Below are 18,739 nucleotides of genomic sequence, written 5' to 3'. Positions count from 1 at the left end.
AAAGCTTTGGCGTACAGCGAATGCAAACATTATTCTGGTTTTATTCTCGCTGCCCACTGAGTCAGAGATGACACTGCAGCACATGGGAAAACGGTCACAGGTTGTGTTTGTGGGGAGTTGTCAGAGTCCCTGAAAGCACTTAGAGCCCTGAACTCATGACCCCCGAAGCCCGTACAAAGCAGCAACATCCTGCTTGTGTTAATAGTGTTACTAGTCTAGGCTAGTCTGTGCCCGTGACACAATCAGCTAAAAGATTTTAGAACTTCCTGAATTTAATGTTTTCATTTAGTCACGTTCCTTTATAACTGTCTGAAGTCTGAACTGGAACATTAGAATAGCTTTGATATCGGCACTGGAAGCATTTCATTTAATACACAGCCCCAGTCTGAACTGTTAGCTGACTTTCATGCAGAAGCAATTGAATTTGTTGCCATTGAAATACCTGCTTTAAAATACAGCACTAGTATTACTGAAGGGGAATATCAGGGGAGGAGAAAGTACAAGTTCAGAAAAAGAGTACTGACAAGTCACATGGGACCTCTTTACAACCCTGATTTAGACAGCACTGCTTATCCCTGGAGTTTTTTGTACAAAGACGCACAAACAGGGATGCTGTGTGTTTGATTGCAGAGCCCTAGTTTCAGTCATAGCCTCCTGAGCTAGTTTGCACTCTAACAAAGCCTTTGTCAATATTAAAATGAACTAAAGTGACTTATTTTTCTTGTGTATGTGTAATGCCAGAGGAAAAATGGACCCACATATAAGACTGATGCGCACTCAACCAGTGCCTGTGGCGTACAGAAGTGGAGAGGGGCAGCAGTCTGTGCCCGCGCTCATACACTGCTTCCAGGAAGACTTGTCATTCCGCTGTGTCGCTTTGTCACTCACTCAATCCGCCGCCTCCTCCTCCAGCACCACCTTCTCCTCCTCCACCACCACCACCTTCTCCTCCTCCTCATCTAATTTCCACCCTTCCTTCCTCCTCATTCATCATTATCCTCCTCTGCACGGCCTCCACCTGTTCTGCTCTGCACACACTGATCCATGCTCTTTAATAAAAGTGTGTGTGCGTGTGTGTGTTGCACATTTTTTTTTTAACCCCCTGCCTTGCCTTTTGATGGTGGTCTGTGGACAGACCCTGGCTATCGAAGGGCAACACAGGGGGGAGGGTGGTTGAGACGTTGTTGTGACGTAGCTGTGGGAATGGGGACAGCAGCAGCTCTGAGGGAGAGGAGGAAATGTCAAAGTAGAAGGATGCTCGTCGTGCACACACGCGCGCACACACACACTTGACTGTACTGACACCTCAGCACTCTTACACACTTGACTGCATACATTTCAGACCAGCACCACTGACATCATCCAACCTTTTTCTTGCCATCTTGCTCTTTTTTTAAAAAAACCAAAACTTTTTTTTGGCTGTCTTAATTTTTTTGTTTTCCTCTCCACTGGTCGAACCTTTTTCTTTTTTTTCTTTTTTTTTCTTTCTACCCTTTCTCAACCATATCCTTTTTCTTCCCTGTTTTTCTCCCTCCCTGCCTCCCTCCTACAGAGCCCCCAAAGAACCCATCCAATGCTGGCGTGGTGGCGGGAGCTGTGATTGGCTCCCTGCTGGCCCTCCTTTTGGTTGCCGCTCTCATCGCCGTGCTCGTCACCCATAGGCGCAGGCAGCAGCAGGGTTACCGCGCCAATGGCGGCAGTGACATGAAGACGCGCATATTCGGGGGCGGCAAGAAAGCGAGCAAGAACGGCACAAATGGAGGTGCGGGAAACGGCGGCGGCAACAACAACGGCCCCATCTACGTTTACAGCGAGAGCTCCCCCATTCAGGCCCTTGGAGAGAAAAACAACCACCAGCTGATTACCATGGGAGGCCACCCTGAAGTGGTTAGCACCACACCCACTGCCCAAGACATCCTGCTAAGCAACGAGTTGGACGACGCGGAGAAGAGGAAGTTTGACGAGCTTGACGAAGCAGAGAACTATGATCACTACAATCCTGGTGGCCCCATCCATTTGCCTCGCTCAATTCGCGATCAGGAGATGATTGGAGAATACGATGATGACATGGAGTCCCAGCGTGATGGCTCGGTCATCTCACGGACTGCAGTTTACGTATAGAGGAGGAGGAATTGGAGGAAGGGGAGGAGGAGGAGGCAAAAAGGCGAGCTGGAGAATTCCTCCTGAGGATTTTGTGGCGGTGGGGTCTTGTCCCTGTTTGATGGTGAAAAGAAAATCATACCACTTTTATTTTTGAAAAACAAAAAAAATCAATTTTAACTATAGTCTATCATTAATCACAGTGGACAGAATGAAAAAGAGGGTGTGGTGGGATGTTGTAAAAGGATTGTTGTTGTTGTGTTGTTATGTGGTCCCTAAGAACTAAAAATCAAACGGAGAAAAGAACAACATGCCTCCCACCGCTTCTGCTCATGCTCTCGCTATCACTGGGACCTTGCCTATTGACTGACAGACAGGCTAAAGAGAAACAATGTAATGTGGGAGTAGGTTCATGGAAAAGTGATTACAAGCTTAGAGGAGGCATTTCACTTGCATATTCGCTGTTATCTTCACTAAAACAGTAGCCGTGGAATAAGTTGTCAAGCAGTTACCTGATGCCTGCAAATCTCTTTACTTCTGTGGGAAACTTTTTGTTTTGCCAACGTGTTGAGCTGTGACACCTGGTGGGAAGTGGAGGACAGTGGTATGAGTCAGTTTGAAAGTATAGACAGTAACCATCAGGTAATTTCGAGACAGTAAAAATGTATTTGCTTATGTCTGCTGGTGACTTCGCTCTGCTCTCTCTGCCTTCTTCTCAAAACAACTCTGCCAACTATCACAGGCAGTAGACACTCTCAATTTGAACTTAGCAAAAAATTTAAAGAACATGAGGTCTTTGTGTGGCGAGCAAATAGAAAAGCAGTTAGGTTTTAACAAAGTAAGTTTGCTGAGAGTTTGAACCAAGTTCCTAACAAGTTCCTAACGAGCAAACTTTTGCACTGTGCCTGGAGGTAAGAGACGGTAAACAAGAGATGAGGGAATGAGGTGTAGCTGATCTGACAGGGTCAAAGGATGGGGAGAGGGATTCAGGAGGCAGGAGGACTAGAAAGGAGCACGTCTCTTCTTTTCTCTTCCTCCTCATCCTCGTCTATTCAGAGCGCTCCTGACAGGAGGAGCTTGATTGGTAATGAACCGTGAAGTCGCTCGCTTAGCCGGGACCAACAGATTGCCACCACTTATCGTTTATGACGTGGCGATTCCTCTCTCCCTCCCACCTCCATCTCTCCATCATGCTTCCATCTCTCCTCCTCTCTCTCCGCATCCTTCTCTCCCTTTCTCTCCAGTGTTTATGGGGAGTTTATGATTTATCCAGGGCGGTGTTGAGGTCAGGGCTACCGAGAGCAAAGTAGTATTTTACCGCTCCTGATGTGTCAGACACCCCACTTACTCTACTCCAGCCCGGTGTGCCCTGACATGCCAGGAGTGACTAATCCACCTGGAGTGGCCATGTTCACTCCACTGCACAGACACCCCAGCTGCCTCTCCCGCTTTAGTAAATGGTGAGATGTAACAAGAGCCCCACCTCCAGAGTGCAATGGCATTAGGTTAGACAGATTTTCAATGAGATCATATATTTCTTTCCATTAGCCAGTGTTGTTAAATGTAGTGAATTGATCGGGAGACATAAAAGGTTGCATCCGCAGCAAAGCTATGGGAGTCATATTGACTAACAGGCAACATGTGGCGAAATGGCCCTTTTTATGATGCAGGTTCAGGGCCGATTGTCTCCTGACTGTTAATTTATCCTTTTAACGAGCCACCAGAGGCCCGCTCGGGCAAATATTACTCCATGGCTATTGTACACCGCTGTCTTTGAGGCTCGGTGTGTGTACATTTGCATGCGTCACCATATCTGCATAGCCACTGGGCGACTGTGATGGACAATCGTAGAGAGAACCGAAGCTCCTCTAATCATTGCGTTCCCTGCCCTTCCTAATCAGCTGTCCTTGGACCCACTGGGAATCCAATGAAAGGGGTCTTGATGACTGTACCTGACCTCCTGTAAAGGACCTTCTAAGAAATGGGTTGGCTTCTGCTGCAGGTCATAAGGGCAAATGCAGGGTGACCCATTCCTAAGGGCAAAGATGACTGTGCTTGCGTTTCTTATCGTGGCTGTTTTTTTTTTTTAACCTTGAACTACAGATGTGAGAGATAAACACTCACCCAGTATCTGCACAGGGCGAGGCAGACCTTGTTTGCCTTTGTGATGGCTGTTAACCTTCAGAGAGGTGGCGAGAGAGAGAGACAGATGACAAAAATAGAGACGGCGCTTCGTGTTTGAGCGCTGTCTAGCATATTGTAAGCCAGTGTGTTCAATAGGATTATCGTCTAATGGCCTTAGCTTATACTTAAATGCAACTCCTGCCAACCTGGGGTACAGTAAATTTGCCGAACGCAGCTGATTTCTCACACTCAATATGAAAATGTATTATTTTTACACTTGTATGTGTCACCAATACAAAGAAATATGAGTGCAACACTTAGTTGTTTTTTTTTTTTTTGGAAGGGGGGGGGGGTCAAAAAAAGAATACTGACAAAGGGACAAAACTGTTGTATGTACATTTTGGTGTGAGCTATCTGTGTACTATATACGTAAGCATCTTTATTTTTCTTGTGAAAATGTGGATATTTATGAAAATGTAAATATCAGATCGATGCAGCCAGTGTTTCCGATGTTATGGAAGTAAAGAGGAAAGCGTTTGTGGGTCGGCTAAACCTCAGAAGGCATTCAGAATGTAATTTTTAACCTAACGCATACCTCAGTAGTTTGGGTGTTTATAACATACTGAACTGACTGAGTTTAATTTATCCAAGGGCCAATTTGATTTGGGGGGGGGGATGCATATGCTTGAATTTGTTTTTTTTTTTTTTTTTTTTTTTTTTATCCGAGGTAACTTTATCTGCATTTATAAGCACACATTTCTTGGAAGACAATTGGCTTCACCTTCTCCTTGACAGAAACTCTGCACAATGCAAAAACTTACACACAATACTCAATTCATCAGATAGACCGTAACGACACAAGCAACGGTCTGTTGAGTCAGCGCTCGGTGTGTGTGCGTGCAAATCTGTGTGCCAGTGTGTTCGGCGGCTTTAGGACATCTCTCGCTGCCATTGGACTGTAACTTGAGTAGCCACCCTTTGTCACCATGGAAAACTGGCAAACCGAAGATATTATTGTGCATTTCGAGAAGACTCACTCACTCGGCGCACACACACATACTGTACGTATACATTCGCAGAGTGCTGAGATGCATTCGCCCACACACAAACACCCCTCAGTCAGTCTCATTATACTCACTCCCACAGCCAAACTGTGCAGAAGACACCTTCTACCTGACAACTCTGCCATCTCCTGACACAAGCCCACACAAATGTGTTCGCGTAGCTGCACACACACACACGAACACACTTCGTCTTACTCTGCCTCTTCCACAGCGGCTCTGTCAGGACACATACAGAGTTCTGTTAGTGTGGAAAGAGCTGTACCGTGATGTGTCCCCCTGCTCCAGTGCTTTCTGCCCCCCAAAGTGTCCAGCCTGTTCCCGAATCAGTGACTGTGTAGAACATAAACAACTACACATTCGGGGGAGACGCACACCTTTCACCCAGTATCACAGACACAGGCTTTTTAGGAAAGCGATTGTCCGTTCTGGTCTTGTTCTGCAGAGGGAAATATCGCTTTCATAAAAATGCCACCGCGCTGACCTCCTCCTCCTCCCAGAGCCCTTTGAATGCTTTTAGAAGAGTCGCATTTTTTTATTTTTTTTTTTAACTTGACTCCAAAATGTTGTCTTTTACTTCAGCCACCTCTGCTACTGCGACCGCCTCCACAGACACACACACGAGCACATCCCATTGCCACCCACCTCGGTGCCCAAGTAAGGCTTGTCAGACAAAATGCTTTTAAGAGAAATCTGCAAACCTGGTCCAGGTCTTGCACAAGGTTAGATAGTCAGAATATCCAATATTTTCTTTTTCCTTTTTTTTTCTTTTTCCTGAGAGCAACGTGCTCTTATCGTTTCTTTGGCTCCAAACATCTGATGAGTAATCAAAGCCTTAATGCATGTGAGATGGGAGATGTTAAGTAAAAAATGAAGAAAAAAAGAAAAAAAAAAGAGAAGCTTCCGGTGTACATAGTATAAATATATAAATATTTAGCAGAAAAAAGAATTACTAATTTATGGTGTCACGTTTGTGTATTACTCAGTGACAGCACGCATGAAGGATTTATTTTCTCCTGTTTACCGCTTCTCCTCTCTTCTGTTATTTTTGCAGTGCTTTATAATTTATGTTTTATGAGTGCTTTATTCTTGACTGCTGCGCTGTGATTGCTGCCAAAACTGGCAAATGTGCTTCTTCTATACAAGTGAAACTGTATACAAACACACAACAAAACAGTCTTACCCAAAATGTGCTTTTTATTATTGACTGCTTTGTGTAAAGTTGTTCTTTTTTCTTTTCTTTTTTGTATTTTTTTTTTTTATTTGAGTTTTATTTTGGTCTTAAAAAGAAGTAAAAATACAGATTAGAGTTGGTATTGCCATTTTTGTCATGTCTTTCTAGATTATTTTTCCGTATTCAGTTACTATTAAAGATGTCTTGATTTTTGAAATGTTCCGGTGTTGCTGTGTGTGGTATGTGTCTCCTCTTTCTTACCTTCATGTCTCTTTGACACTTGAGGTTAGCTGGATGACTGAGCACCCAGATTGAATAGAAACGCCAGTCATTGATTCACACTGATTAAATTTATAGATTAATTGATCAGGATATGAAGTAGCTTCTCGGTCTCTTGTCACCCATCCTTCAGATCTCAGACACACCCCTGCTTTTTCTCCCCTTCCCCACACTCTCATTTCCTGGTCTGGCTGCTTGTCTCATTTCACTTTTGATAAATCTGTGAGTGTGTGTCAACAGAAGTGTGATAACAGGCTTATGGGAAAATGAGCGCAGGAACAGGAGATGCCATTTCGTGGTTTATAATTGTCCTGAGCTCCACCTCCTCCCGTTCTGTTTTGTATATGTGACTTGGCTGGCAGAAGTAAACTTGCTGCCTTAGTAATGGCTAGGTAGCAGATGCTGTAGTTGTTTAAAGGGCACATTTTTCTATTAGGTGTTTCACCGGTGCCTGGAGATAATGAAAGCACTGATGCATTCCTATTTCAGAGTGCAGGAATACTATTATATTCAGCAGAGTTTCAACAGTTCTCATGTAAAAGCTGTACAAGCGTAGAGAAAAGGGTAGAGAGCAGGAATGTGGGCATGTAGCTTCAGTGGTTTTCCTGGAGGGAGGCAGCTTGTGTTTTCAGTTGGGGAATGTGCAGGCCAAGCTGAAACTGGGTGAATGGAGCGCCTCTCAAAGGCTGCATTGTTTGAGCTCTGCCTAAACCAAACAGGTTTGGTCAAATTTCAACAAGAGGGCATGCAGAAGTTTAACTGTGTGTAGGTTTATGCTTAAATATGCTGTGTGCGTGTGTTGATGCATGCATATGCACCTGCCTCATTTAGTTTGGACATTAAAAAGCGCTGCTGTTTCCCCACAAAACAAAAACTGACACAAGCAAATTCTGCTCTTTAACGTGCCTGTGATGGTGACAGTTGGTATATGGCAGTGATGGCAGCGAGTTCTCGGTGTTTGCCTGGTGCTTTGATGCCGTCATGTATCTGTGTGACATCCTGGCTCCTTGTCACAGTTCATTTTTGTTGCAGGCTTCTTCTGTCAATGCACAGCTATTTACTGTGAGTCCAGCCCACCATCTGGCCTCTCTAATTGCTTTGGATTTGAGGCTGGCAAGATAGAGAGCACTTACACAGACAGACTCGCTCACTATCTCTCTCACGCACACACACATACACACTTACACACTTTGACTCCTTTGGTTTTCTAGCTGAATGTAAAACACTACGCAGCAGCAAGGCTTTTAAGGCACAGCTAGTAATAAAAGCCTGTGTGGTGCATGCGTTTTTGTCTCGCTGTTACACATGAAGGAAAAAAAAAAGTATGCCCATCATGTGACTGAAGTGACCCCGTAACGCAGAACCTGGCCTATTAGCGCTCAGAGCAAATAACCTGGATCAGGAGTCAAAGTGACAGCTCTACGCCAGGCACTACCACTGCGTTCAACCTTAGCTTTCAACGATGAGACATGGTGCGGTGCCCCCCGGGCAACTCGGCTGGCTGGTAGTGGCACTGTTCCCAACAAGTTGATTGTGGGTGTGCGTATTAAAAAGTGTGTTCTTTGGTCATCCAGCGTGCTAAACAAGTCTGTTCTGGTGGTTAGGCGCCCACTGAGTGCTATGCTGGTTTCAGACAGATTGGGTTTCCACAGGTTGTTTGTGTGTGTGAAAGTGTTTAAGTGTTATCAGATTTTTTTTTCTTCTTCTTTTTTTGGTGTGTACTGTTTGACACATGAATGTTTGTGCATGGCTGTATATTTAACTTCCAGCTCTGGCAGACACAGCTCTGATTAAACACTCCGATCGTGTGTGTGTGTGTGTGTGTGTGTGTGTGTGTGTATAAGCAAACAGACCAACTTTGGTCTCTCTCTCTGTGCTGATAACGGCTAATACAATGCTCATCACTTAGCCTCTCACCCTCAAGCTCCAGACTTGACTAATAAATCCCAGAGTGAGTGATGAATGGCCAAGCCTGCTGCATCGATGTATGAGTGATGGATGTGGTGACCTGGGCCTTCACAGGAATTAAAGCAAGTCTGCCTCTAACCTCAATTATGAAAGTAGGTCTGTGTTTCTATGAGCTTTAAAGTGACTGTTTTTTATCTTTGTTGCCTGTGGTGAATCAGTAGACCTCCAGCTGTGTGTGTGTGTGTGTGTGTGTGTGTGTGTGTGTGTGTGTGTGTGTTTATAGTTAGTCGAGGGTTTCTAGCAAACACTAGATCTTTAACTGGCTTATTTCGTAGCTGAGAGTGATTTTTCTAAATATTTGGGTTCTGCATTCTGGTTTTGACTCCTATCTGTTACTCCTCACTGACCCTCCAGTTTTAGGACAATTATCCAAAATATGAATCTAATTAATGAGTTTGTATGTTGAAATCGTGGAATGTACTTCAGTGGCCAAGTCAGTCATCTGAACCCAAAGCATCTATTTCCAAAGCATGCGTTTCTTTGCTGAAGACCAGATTGTTGGAGGGAAACCCCCTGAGGAAAGCAAGACATGAAGATGGCAGCAGTACAACTCTGGCAGAGATGACAAGTGCGATGATGTCTCTGGGTTTGGATTACTTTTTCTGAAGTTTGTTAATTTGTCCACATGCTTTCTTTCCCTGTGTGTTCCTACTGAACAATAAGAGCACAGAGTCTACAGTTATGTGTTCTCTGCAAAGCAGCGCTTTGAGCTTAAAGTTAATGAGTACAGTAGAGCTCTAATGATTTTTTGATTGACAGAGAATTATCAATTATTTATCAAGCAAACACTGCAGCTTTGTGGGGATTTGCTGCTTATCTTTGTCTGATGTAAAAGCACGTTCAATATGTTTTGGGTTTCTGACAAAACGCGAAAGTCAAAGACTTCACCTCAGGCTATATTGTGATTGGCTTCTTATGCTTCCACACCAGTAATAGCTGTGACAGGATGGATTATGCTTTCAGGTCGTCTCTCTGTCTGTACATCCATCTATTGTTGTAAACATGATATCTCTCAAACAGCTCAGGGGAATTTTTTTCTTTTACAAATTTGCCACAAACATTTACTCGGATGCAAAAATGAACTGATGAAAGTTTAGTGGTCAAAGGTCAGCATGGCCTTACAAAACAAATTGCTAATTGTGACAAGTTTTCAAAGAATTTAATAGGATGAAGTGATGATATTTTGTCTCCAAAGGTCAGCTTCCATGTTTTTCTCGCCATTATTCAGCGGCATAACTGAGGAAGAGAAGCAGAGGCTGTGGTCTCATTTGACCAGGTACTGAATTCATAATGCTAATCTTCAGTGCCCACCTGCTGAATAAAATCTTTAATAGATGTGAGAAAAGCAAGTCAAGACCAACATGCGTGTTAAATCCAGCTTCACTGGAGATGTGGAAACCAATGGTGGCTGATTCTCTGCTTCTCAGTTCCCACTATTTTATAGATTTGGTACAAGTCATTCATCCATTATATCTTCTAACAGCCAACACAGTGGTTAGCACTGTCGCCTCATAGCAAGAAGGTTCTAGGTTCGAATCCCTCCAGCTGGCAGGGGCCTTCTCCGGGTACTCCAGCTTCCTCCTACAGTCCTGCATACTACAAGTAGTGATTGAAAATGGTAAAATCAGTAGGTTTTAGCTCTGTGATAACCTGGCAAATTGTCCAAGTTTCACTCTATCTCCTCCATAACATCTGGGATCGATTCCAGCTAAGCCCACAACCCTGAACGGGAGAAGCGGTTAAGAAGATGGATGGAAATAATCACTGGCAGGAGCCTTGATAAGAAGCTGCTGCTGCTGCTGCTGCTGATGATGATGATATTACCATTATTTAGCATTCTTTAGTATTTATTTAATCATTTGCACTAGATTGGTTTAGCTAGTGACTATAGAATAATATAATTCTTTTTAATTAGTGCAAAGTGCAGTCAAGTTTGATTGGAAATTTGCATTTCCTGTCTATCACCCAACAGCCACCATAGTGGTTACGACTGTTACCTCACAGAAAGAAGGGTCCTGGTTCGAGCCCCTGGCTCAGGCCGTTCTGTGTTGAGTTTGCATGTGTTTCCTCTGCCTTTCATGTGGCTGATCTGGCTTCCTCCCACAGAACAAAAACATGCACATTAGGTTAACTGGTGAGTCTAAATCATCCCTGGACGTGAGGTAGATAAAGTGCTTACAGCATGAGAATAAAGTGTGGTCAAATGTGGCTTGTAGTCTCAAATGCCAGTCCATTTCTATTTCCAAATTTAATGAGAACCTTTTCAGTCGCTGGTAGGACATGTAATTCAAAACCAAATGTGAACCTCATGCTGGCACAGAAAAGTCAGAAGGTTCACCAAAGTCAGCGGGATCTTCTTTTTTCTCCTTTGGGGACCATGAATATCTGCAAAATGTCAAGGCAGTCAAACTAATCTTTGAGATATTTCAGTCCTGACATCACAATCTCCAGATACGATGTGAAATTATTGATTCAGTGCTTAAACTCTTAGAGTGAGTGTACAAAGTCTGAGTCATATACAGTCTATCGTGGTAATACTTGTTGAATTCCAGTATTTCACACACACCCACAGATTACTGATACTGGCTGCTCTCACGCTCCCTTGTTTTATCACAATGAAATTTGAATCAATATTTTTTAAAACAATCTCTCAAGTGGAGTTCTTAATTTCACACTGTGTGAGTCCATTTGTGACAAATTCGGGGCTTGTTCATAATTTAGGAGTCGCTATGTGGAGAGACTAATTTGTTTGCCCGACCTGTAGTTTGTGAACGCTAAACTGGCTTTAGGTACTTTTCAGTGGTACAGGTTCTGGTGTCTTTGGTAGCAATGTTTGCTATGTGGGAAGGATTGGAATCTAATCTCGTTGGCATCTTACTTTAGTTGAGTTTGTTTTGGATCAGGCAGCGAGCACTTATTCACTATTCACACCAGAAACAGCTGTTTATTTGATACTTAAAAAGTCAAGAAAATTGCAGTTTGAAGTAAAAATGCGTTTTCCATCAACTTAAATAAAAATGTCTCAAGGTATAACCTTCATTGCTGTAGTAATGAATGTTTCAAGCCAGAAGGGGTGCTTTAAAAGCACCTGAATGGCAAATGTAGTATTTCCTCTAAAAGAATATTATCATGTCACGCAAGGTGAAAGCAGAGCGCACAGGGAGCCACGTTCCTCTTCCACAAGCGGTAAATGATAACATCCGATCTTCTGGCTCCTGGTCATGCAGTTGTGTTCACATGTGTGTCTACTGTATGCATACGTACAGACACACACTTATAAAAATCCAGGCAGACAGACGGGGGGAGATGAATGCTCCTGTTTCCCTCGTAGGCCCCTGGCGTTTACGCTTTCTGTCCCGTGCTGACGCAGCTGGAGGTAACTGGGCAGTTGCGCTGCATTGCTGGGCACACGATTCTCCCTAAGGGTGGAGCATGCACGCGCAAACGCTGGGAGGGCAGAGAAGGGCAAGGAGAGGGGGAGTGAGATGTGGCAGTATGGATAGAGAGCAAAACGAGCATGATGTTGTGAGGAGAGCAAATAGGAGGTGGAGGAGTGAGATCTGAAGCCCTGTGCACTGCCAGAAGCTCCAAAGAGCTAGCAGGTATATAAATTTAACAGTGACTAATGCAAGATTGAGTAAAGCGGGAGAAGAGAAGAAAGGAGGATGGAGTCAGAGGATCGAGAGAGCAAGAGGGCAAAAGGCAGAACGGAGAGGGAGGAGTAGCTTGATTAAAGATGTAGTGGAGATGGCCAAGTGAAGGGTGGAGGCTGATCGGGGCTAAGTTGTTGCAGCTGTGTTGATTTAACTTCTCACTGTTCAGATTGTGTGTGCTGGGGTGTGGATGCATCTATCTGAGGACGCAATGAAGAGAGGGAGAGAGACATGGAATACGAAGCTTAGACGTTCAGAGAGCGCCGCTGACCTCAAAACACCTGCACAAACAGCCACCACCACAGACAAAAGCTCCGGCGTGTGTTGTGCATGCATGTTCACGAGTTAAATAAGCCCCAAAAGGTCTTCATGCTGTGACTTACCTGGAACAAATCCTGTTCTAGAAAATAAAAACAAAGAACATTATGTGAATGCGGTATGACCACCAGGGAGCGTAGCTTTGAGCGAAGTGAGTGTGCACGTGTCGGTGTGTGTGCATGACTATGCGGGGATGAATAAGAGCGATTTATATCAGGGAAAGAATGGTTTGTTGCTGCTCCTAAGAATAGATTCTGTGACGGAAATGATTTTGATGCTGTATGCATGTGTGTGTGTGTGTGTGTGTGTGTGTGTGTGTGTGTGTGTGTGTTTGCTTGCCCTGGAGTGTTTTGCAGATCAAATGCACTTTCTGTTTAATTCACCGTCTCAACAGGCAGCTCCTACAAAGTACATGCACGCACTGGCACATGCACGTCTTTGCACACTCTAATACAAACATACAGAATGCAAGATGAGAATGGAGATAAAAAATGAAGTAAGTCTGTAAATATTTGGTCTTGGGGACATGAGATATTCTTCTGGGACAACCAAGTCCACAGTAAATGCCGTGTGTTTGCTTTCTTGTTCACTTATATGTGTAACTGCTGTGCAGATGTGGGTCTGCCTGGTGGTGAAGAACATGCATGCAAATATATGTAGGGTTTTTTTCAGCGTGGGTGTGTACTGTAAATGTTTTTTTCAGGGCTGACAGGCGATGAATGTTCATGCTGTGTCCCCTTGAAGTGTTTCATAGTCAGAATAATCGCCATTGAGTGTTTTTTGGGAGAAATGGTTGTTGTGAAAATCCCTACTATGCTTTTTTTTTTTTTTCCGTTGGCTTTGTGGGTTGTATGCTGTGTATATACAGGTCTGTTCATACATACAGTATTGTGAAGTGATAGAGTGGACTAGACTGTGAGCCTTCATCAGCAGTCCAGAGTGATGTTATCTGCGCTGGCTAGTTCCCCTGTAGGGTTCAAGTCTTTTCTGCTTTCTTTGTGAAATACATACCAAAGACAGCGCTGTCAGACCTTAACAAAACTAAGCGTGTGCTCGTGTGTGCTCGTGTGTGCTCATGTGCATGTGTCGGCTCCTCTTTTATAACTACAGATTGACACCTCATTCATGTGTCTGTCATCTTATCGAGACATCTCCTTTTCCTGTAATCACTTCTTCTGCCTCATCCTCTTCTCCTGCACTCCTATCTCCTCATCGTCTGCTGTGGACTAAACGTACCTCGCTTTTAGTCCACACCAGACGGTGTGTGTGTGTGTGTGTGTGTGTGTGTGTGTGTGTGTGTGTGTGTGTGTGTGTGTGTGTGTGTGTGTGCGCGCTCTCGAGCTCTCTCACAACGCCGTCCAACTCGTACTGGGGTGTAAAACTCCACTTCCCCTTTTCTCATTTCCAACACATCTCCCATCACTTGCGGTTGAGCTGAGAGTTGGCATTATAAAAAGAAAAGGCCTTTTCACTTGTGAGTGTGGGGATGTGGGTGTGAGCCAGTATGACGATCTCTGACCACACTACAGCACCTGCTAGGGGTTCTCCTGTATATCTTTGGCCCCTTGTTAACTTGTCCTCTACTCTAGAGTCCTCAGTGATTTCAACTACATGGCTTGTCACTCAACCCCACAGCCAAGGCATCATGGGTAACAGCTCTGACTCACTGCTAAAGTACACTTTAATGTCTAATGCGAGCAAGCGAGAGGGAGAAAGCATCGGAGTTTGGAAAATAGCTCAGCATTGCCATGCGAAGCACAGCGCCGCTGCGCCCTCCGTTGTCCGTTTAACTGTCAGCTTAGGGCAGTGATGGAATAAAATGGTCCTGAATGGACAAAGGGTCTTATCTCCGAAGGAAATTAAATGTTATTCAAATTTGGCGTTTGGCATCTCGGGGGCTGTACGTGAAATGTTTATAAACACAAGTCGATTATCGCTCACATAAACATGGATATGATCTTTGCCACCTTGACAGTAATAACAGGTTCATCGCAGCCTCACACCTCTGATTTAACCCAAGCGGCAAATGGAAACAACCGCTGAGAATTATGGTCTGTTCACTGTGTCTAAGAGCTGGAACTCCTTTTGTTGTGAGGTAACAACAGGGTATAAATGGCAAAAAAAAGACAGCACAGAGCACTCAGAGGGTGCAAGAATGCAAGGCTCACATTTTTGATTAATTTATGTTCCAGTACATTTCAGTTTTCCTAAGTCATTACCCTCCCAAATGACAACCATTCCCAGTGGATTCAGGCAAACTCTTATAAACAAGTGCTTGCTGTGGTCCAATCTCCGTGCTTCTGGTCTGCTTATCGTCTTGTGTTAGCACTTGGGTTTACACTCTTTTCTGGAGACTGTGTATCATCCTATAGTTTCCATTTCCCAGTTATTTATCTGTATATTACACACACACTCTCCAGGTACTGCTCGCAGGTCGTTTATCCTCCATAGGTCCCCTGATATATGGAGCTGTTGCATTATAGTATCATGACACACTCCTGCCTGCAGAGCAAACACAGTTGCGTACGCTGTCAAGCACCTGGTTTGTCATGGTGTGTGTCTGGCACAGTTAAAGGGTAAGTGTAGGTGTGTGTCTGTGTGTTAACTTAAGTTTTTTTCTTCTTCTAGTGATTTGTCCTATTTGTCCTATTCAAGTCAACCCCTTACTTTGCTGTCTCTCTGTTAATACTACTTTTACTCAAGTGCTTCAGGGTTTTCTTCTCCCAATTGCTATTCATTAGGGTTGATGGGTGGCAAAGGTAGTAAGGCTGCAGCAGCACAAATATGGCTTCTAGAAGGTTTTCTGTGGCATATTTACTGCAGTATTTGCGGTCTTATTCATATAACCACAACCACTTTTTTTTATCTTTTCTGTTTTATCTGTAGATTGTTTCTTGCTGGTCTGTGAGGTGTAAGAAATTTGCGTTTTGCAAAACACCAAGACATTATTGTCATTTTGCTTCGTTTAGCAACAAGCAGTGCAAGCAGAAAGAACTTAAAATAAAACAAAAACTAAACTTCGAAGCTGGGCCAAGAAAATACTTTTGCAAATGCAGTCATCTGAGCGCTCCGTATGATACGTAATGATTTCTTATTTCGAAGAAACATCTTTTGGTGTCTCATGTGTTGCTTTCCTTTCCGTGCAGACTCCGAAAGTCTTTGTTGATCATAAGCAGCGGAAATTTGACTCAAACAGTAGTGTGAAAATGGTAAATATTGCTATAGAAGATGAATTTGATGTTTAGTGGTGCGAGTTGGCGTACATGTGGATAATAGTTGCATATGCATGAGCCTATATTCGCTGTGTGTTGGTGGTATCCCTCTGTGTATGTGTGAGCCCCCCCTCTCAGTGAGTAGGCAGCGTATTACTTGTTTTGGTGCAATGAGCCAGGCCTTGTATTAGGCAGGTTGAGCTGCAGGGGAAATTTTGTAACACTTGACCTGTTTCACTGACTCATTTGTGTGGATGAAGAAAAGGAGGGAAAGAAAAGGAAGGAGAGAGCAAGCGAAGGGATTGGATGGCAGCACAAGTGGTTCGGGGTGATTGGAAGCATGAGTGACAATGGTCAAGAAAAGGAGGGGGAACAGCAGCTGGGGCTAGCTGAGCGGGGAGAGTGACATGAGATGACGGTGCCTTCACATTCCTGCTTTCTTACTTTCCCCGTCTCTGCGGCTCTCACCCATCTTTCATTCAGCAGCCTCTCTGGCAGGCCCGGCCGAGTTGCCCCTCTTCTTATTACTCAGCCCTTCAACCTTAAAGGTCAAAAGCAAAGACTTTGCGCTTTAAAAGTAAAGAATATCACATTTCTCTGTAACTACCTGGTGCTGTGCACGTGACTATGCATATCAGAATCAGAATCAGAATCAGAATACTTTATTGATCCCTGGGGGAAATTATTTAATATATGTGACATTCCTCCTTTTTCCCGTCTGTCCCGGTGAATGTGGTTGTTTTTTTTTGTTTTTTTTAAATACTCAATGCCAGCTCACTGCATACATATTAATAGTCTAGTTTTTCATTTGAGGAGCTCAGCTGGTGGTCTCCTGCCTTGAAGGAAGACTTTAAGCTGTATAACTGCTTCACTGGCTACTTATTCTCACAGTGTCCTCTCCTTCCTTCTGTCCTCAAATTCTCTCTGTGTGTGTTTATTTTCCTTTGCCTTTGGCTGTAATGAGTATAAAGTAGGTAAGAATGATGAATGATGTATTAGAAATTGTTGAGGGGTCAACTGATCATTTTCAAGTGTCTTTTCATTTTTTGCTTACCCTTTCTGATATCCAGCCATGCAGATAGCTTTTTATTCGAGCATGTTTTTAAGTGTAACCTGTTAAATATGCAGTACCTATAAAAACTGTTTATAGCTGTGTATTTCCCAGAGCACCAGGGCGATGAATCTTCAAAGATAGCTGAGTATCTGAATGCAATTTTCATGTACAATTCACACCTAAAATGAACAAACTGGATATCTCAGCATCTGTCAGCGCAAGAAGGAAATGCATGGAGACCGCCATGTGATTTTTTTTATTTTATTTTATTTATTTATTTATTTTCCAAAAAAAGAAGAAAAAATATCAGACCCCATCTGGAGATGATGATCAGAATCAGCTGGGTGTGAAAGGCAAGCTGTGTCCAAAGTCCACCTCCTCCCAGTAATTTAGTCCTGCAGGCAAAGAGTTTACAGATTTCATTTGAATTGTACAGACACCTCGTTCAGCTCTCTCCTCTCTGTTTTGTCCTATCAAAGGAACCCACTTTGGTGCGTATGACAAAATTTTTTCCTTCCCTCCCCTTTTCATAACAAGATCCACCTGTTTAGATCTCAAAAGAACTAACTGGCCAAAGTCTCCAATCAAGCCCTAGATTTTTAGACATGTAGGAGTAAAGTTATCTCTCAGACTAATTACAATATACTCAAATGCTATTATGGATTTTTTTTTTTTCTTTTCCGTTTTTTGTCCAGTGATGCCAAACTCATGTCGTCTAGCCCTGCTTTAAACACATTTCAGCTCTAGCTATAACATCTTTCCTGACAAGAGTTTATTGAGGAAATAATTATGCTTCCCTCGACCTGGGACTTGCCAAGTTTGTCAGCAAGTACACCAAACAGTTTCATAATTTGCATACTGAGATTGATGGTGTGCATGTGGGCTGCATGGGCAAAGCGAAACTGCTTATAAATACAAAGCATTAAAACAAATGTAATGAACTGCATGTAATTATATAGAAACTCTAATGTTAATATCTGGTGTAGATGTTGATGGCCAAAGAAACCCAAGAGGGTTATTGCAGAATGTGGCCAGATAAACCCAAAACTATCTCGCTGGTTAGAAAGCACTGCAACTCCTGGAGCCTTTAATACTTAATGCGCTGAACTTTGTTGCCCACCAGTGGGTCAGTCATTCGAAACTCATGTTGTGCAGCCAAACATTGTTCTGACTCTTCGAAGTTTATTTCAAATGTGAGTGGAGATTCAGAAGTCTCCAGACATGCCAAGTTCGATATTCCTCACGTGCCTGGAATTCAGAGGAGGGAAAAGATAAACGAAATGTCAGGCAGGAAGTTTTAAAGCCTTCAAGTTGCTTAAGGGTAAAATTATGCTTTAAGAAATTTAATCATGTGTAAGAGTTTGATATTGTTCCTCATTTTCCACTTCATTTGCTTGTTTAAAAAAAAGAAGTAGTAAAAATGTGGAGGGAAAAAAAATCCTCTTGTCTATCTTCCTTTTCCTTCGAATCTGCTTTCATTACCCTCCTTGTCCCCCAATCTCCCTTGTCGCCTGCTCTTCCGCTGCTGCCACAACTGCGCAAAGTACAGTTGTAGCCTTTCAGTCCTGGTGTGACGGCTGGCGTGGCGACTGGTGGCTGCGAGCACGTCCTCTGGTAAAACGAGCCCCGCCATCAGTCGAAACAGAGCCTGGTGTTTGGTGACATTTAGCATTTTACTGCAAAAATTATGCATCAGTGTTGACATTCAGCCTTATGCATAAAATTCATGATGTATGTGGCACTTCCTGTAGGCATTGCAGCAGAAAGACGGGCGAGGAGTATGTCACAGCTGAGGC

General features: G+C 43.5%; 1 protein-coding gene across 2 annotated transcripts in view; it reads left to right on the top strand.

Annotated features, from left to right (window-relative positions):
- LOC147319051 (nectin-2) overlaps positions 1-18,739 on the top strand; it is an 86,172-nt gene that overhangs the window by 44,962 nt on the left and 22,471 nt on the right. Inside the window, exon 7 of one of the 2 annotated variants that reach the window (XM_086311339.1) lies at positions 1,553-6,678. The exons of the other annotated variant lie outside the window; for it this stretch is intronic. Coding sequence (XP_086167465.1) covers positions 1,553-2,121 — 569 coding nt within the window. The 3' untranslated portion in view covers positions 2,122-6,678. Of the gene's footprint in view, positions 1-1,552; positions 6,679-18,739 lie in introns of those variants that run through there. 2 annotated transcript variants of the gene reach the window in all.

The sequence above is a fragment of the Aulonocara sp. 'chitande type north' Nkhata Bay genome, linkage group LG11, assembly GCF_057382095.1.
Source record: "Aulonocara sp. 'chitande type north' Nkhata Bay isolate Kocher_YH1m ecotype deep benthic linkage group LG11, A_spYH_male_GT1.1, whole genome shotgun sequence".
Classification (NCBI taxonomy): Eukaryota; Metazoa; Chordata; class Actinopteri; order Cichliformes; family Cichlidae; genus Aulonocara; species Aulonocara sp. 'chitande type north' Nkhata Bay.
Note: the sequence above shows the minus strand (reverse complement) of the source record. Positions and strands in the feature narration are given on the sequence as shown.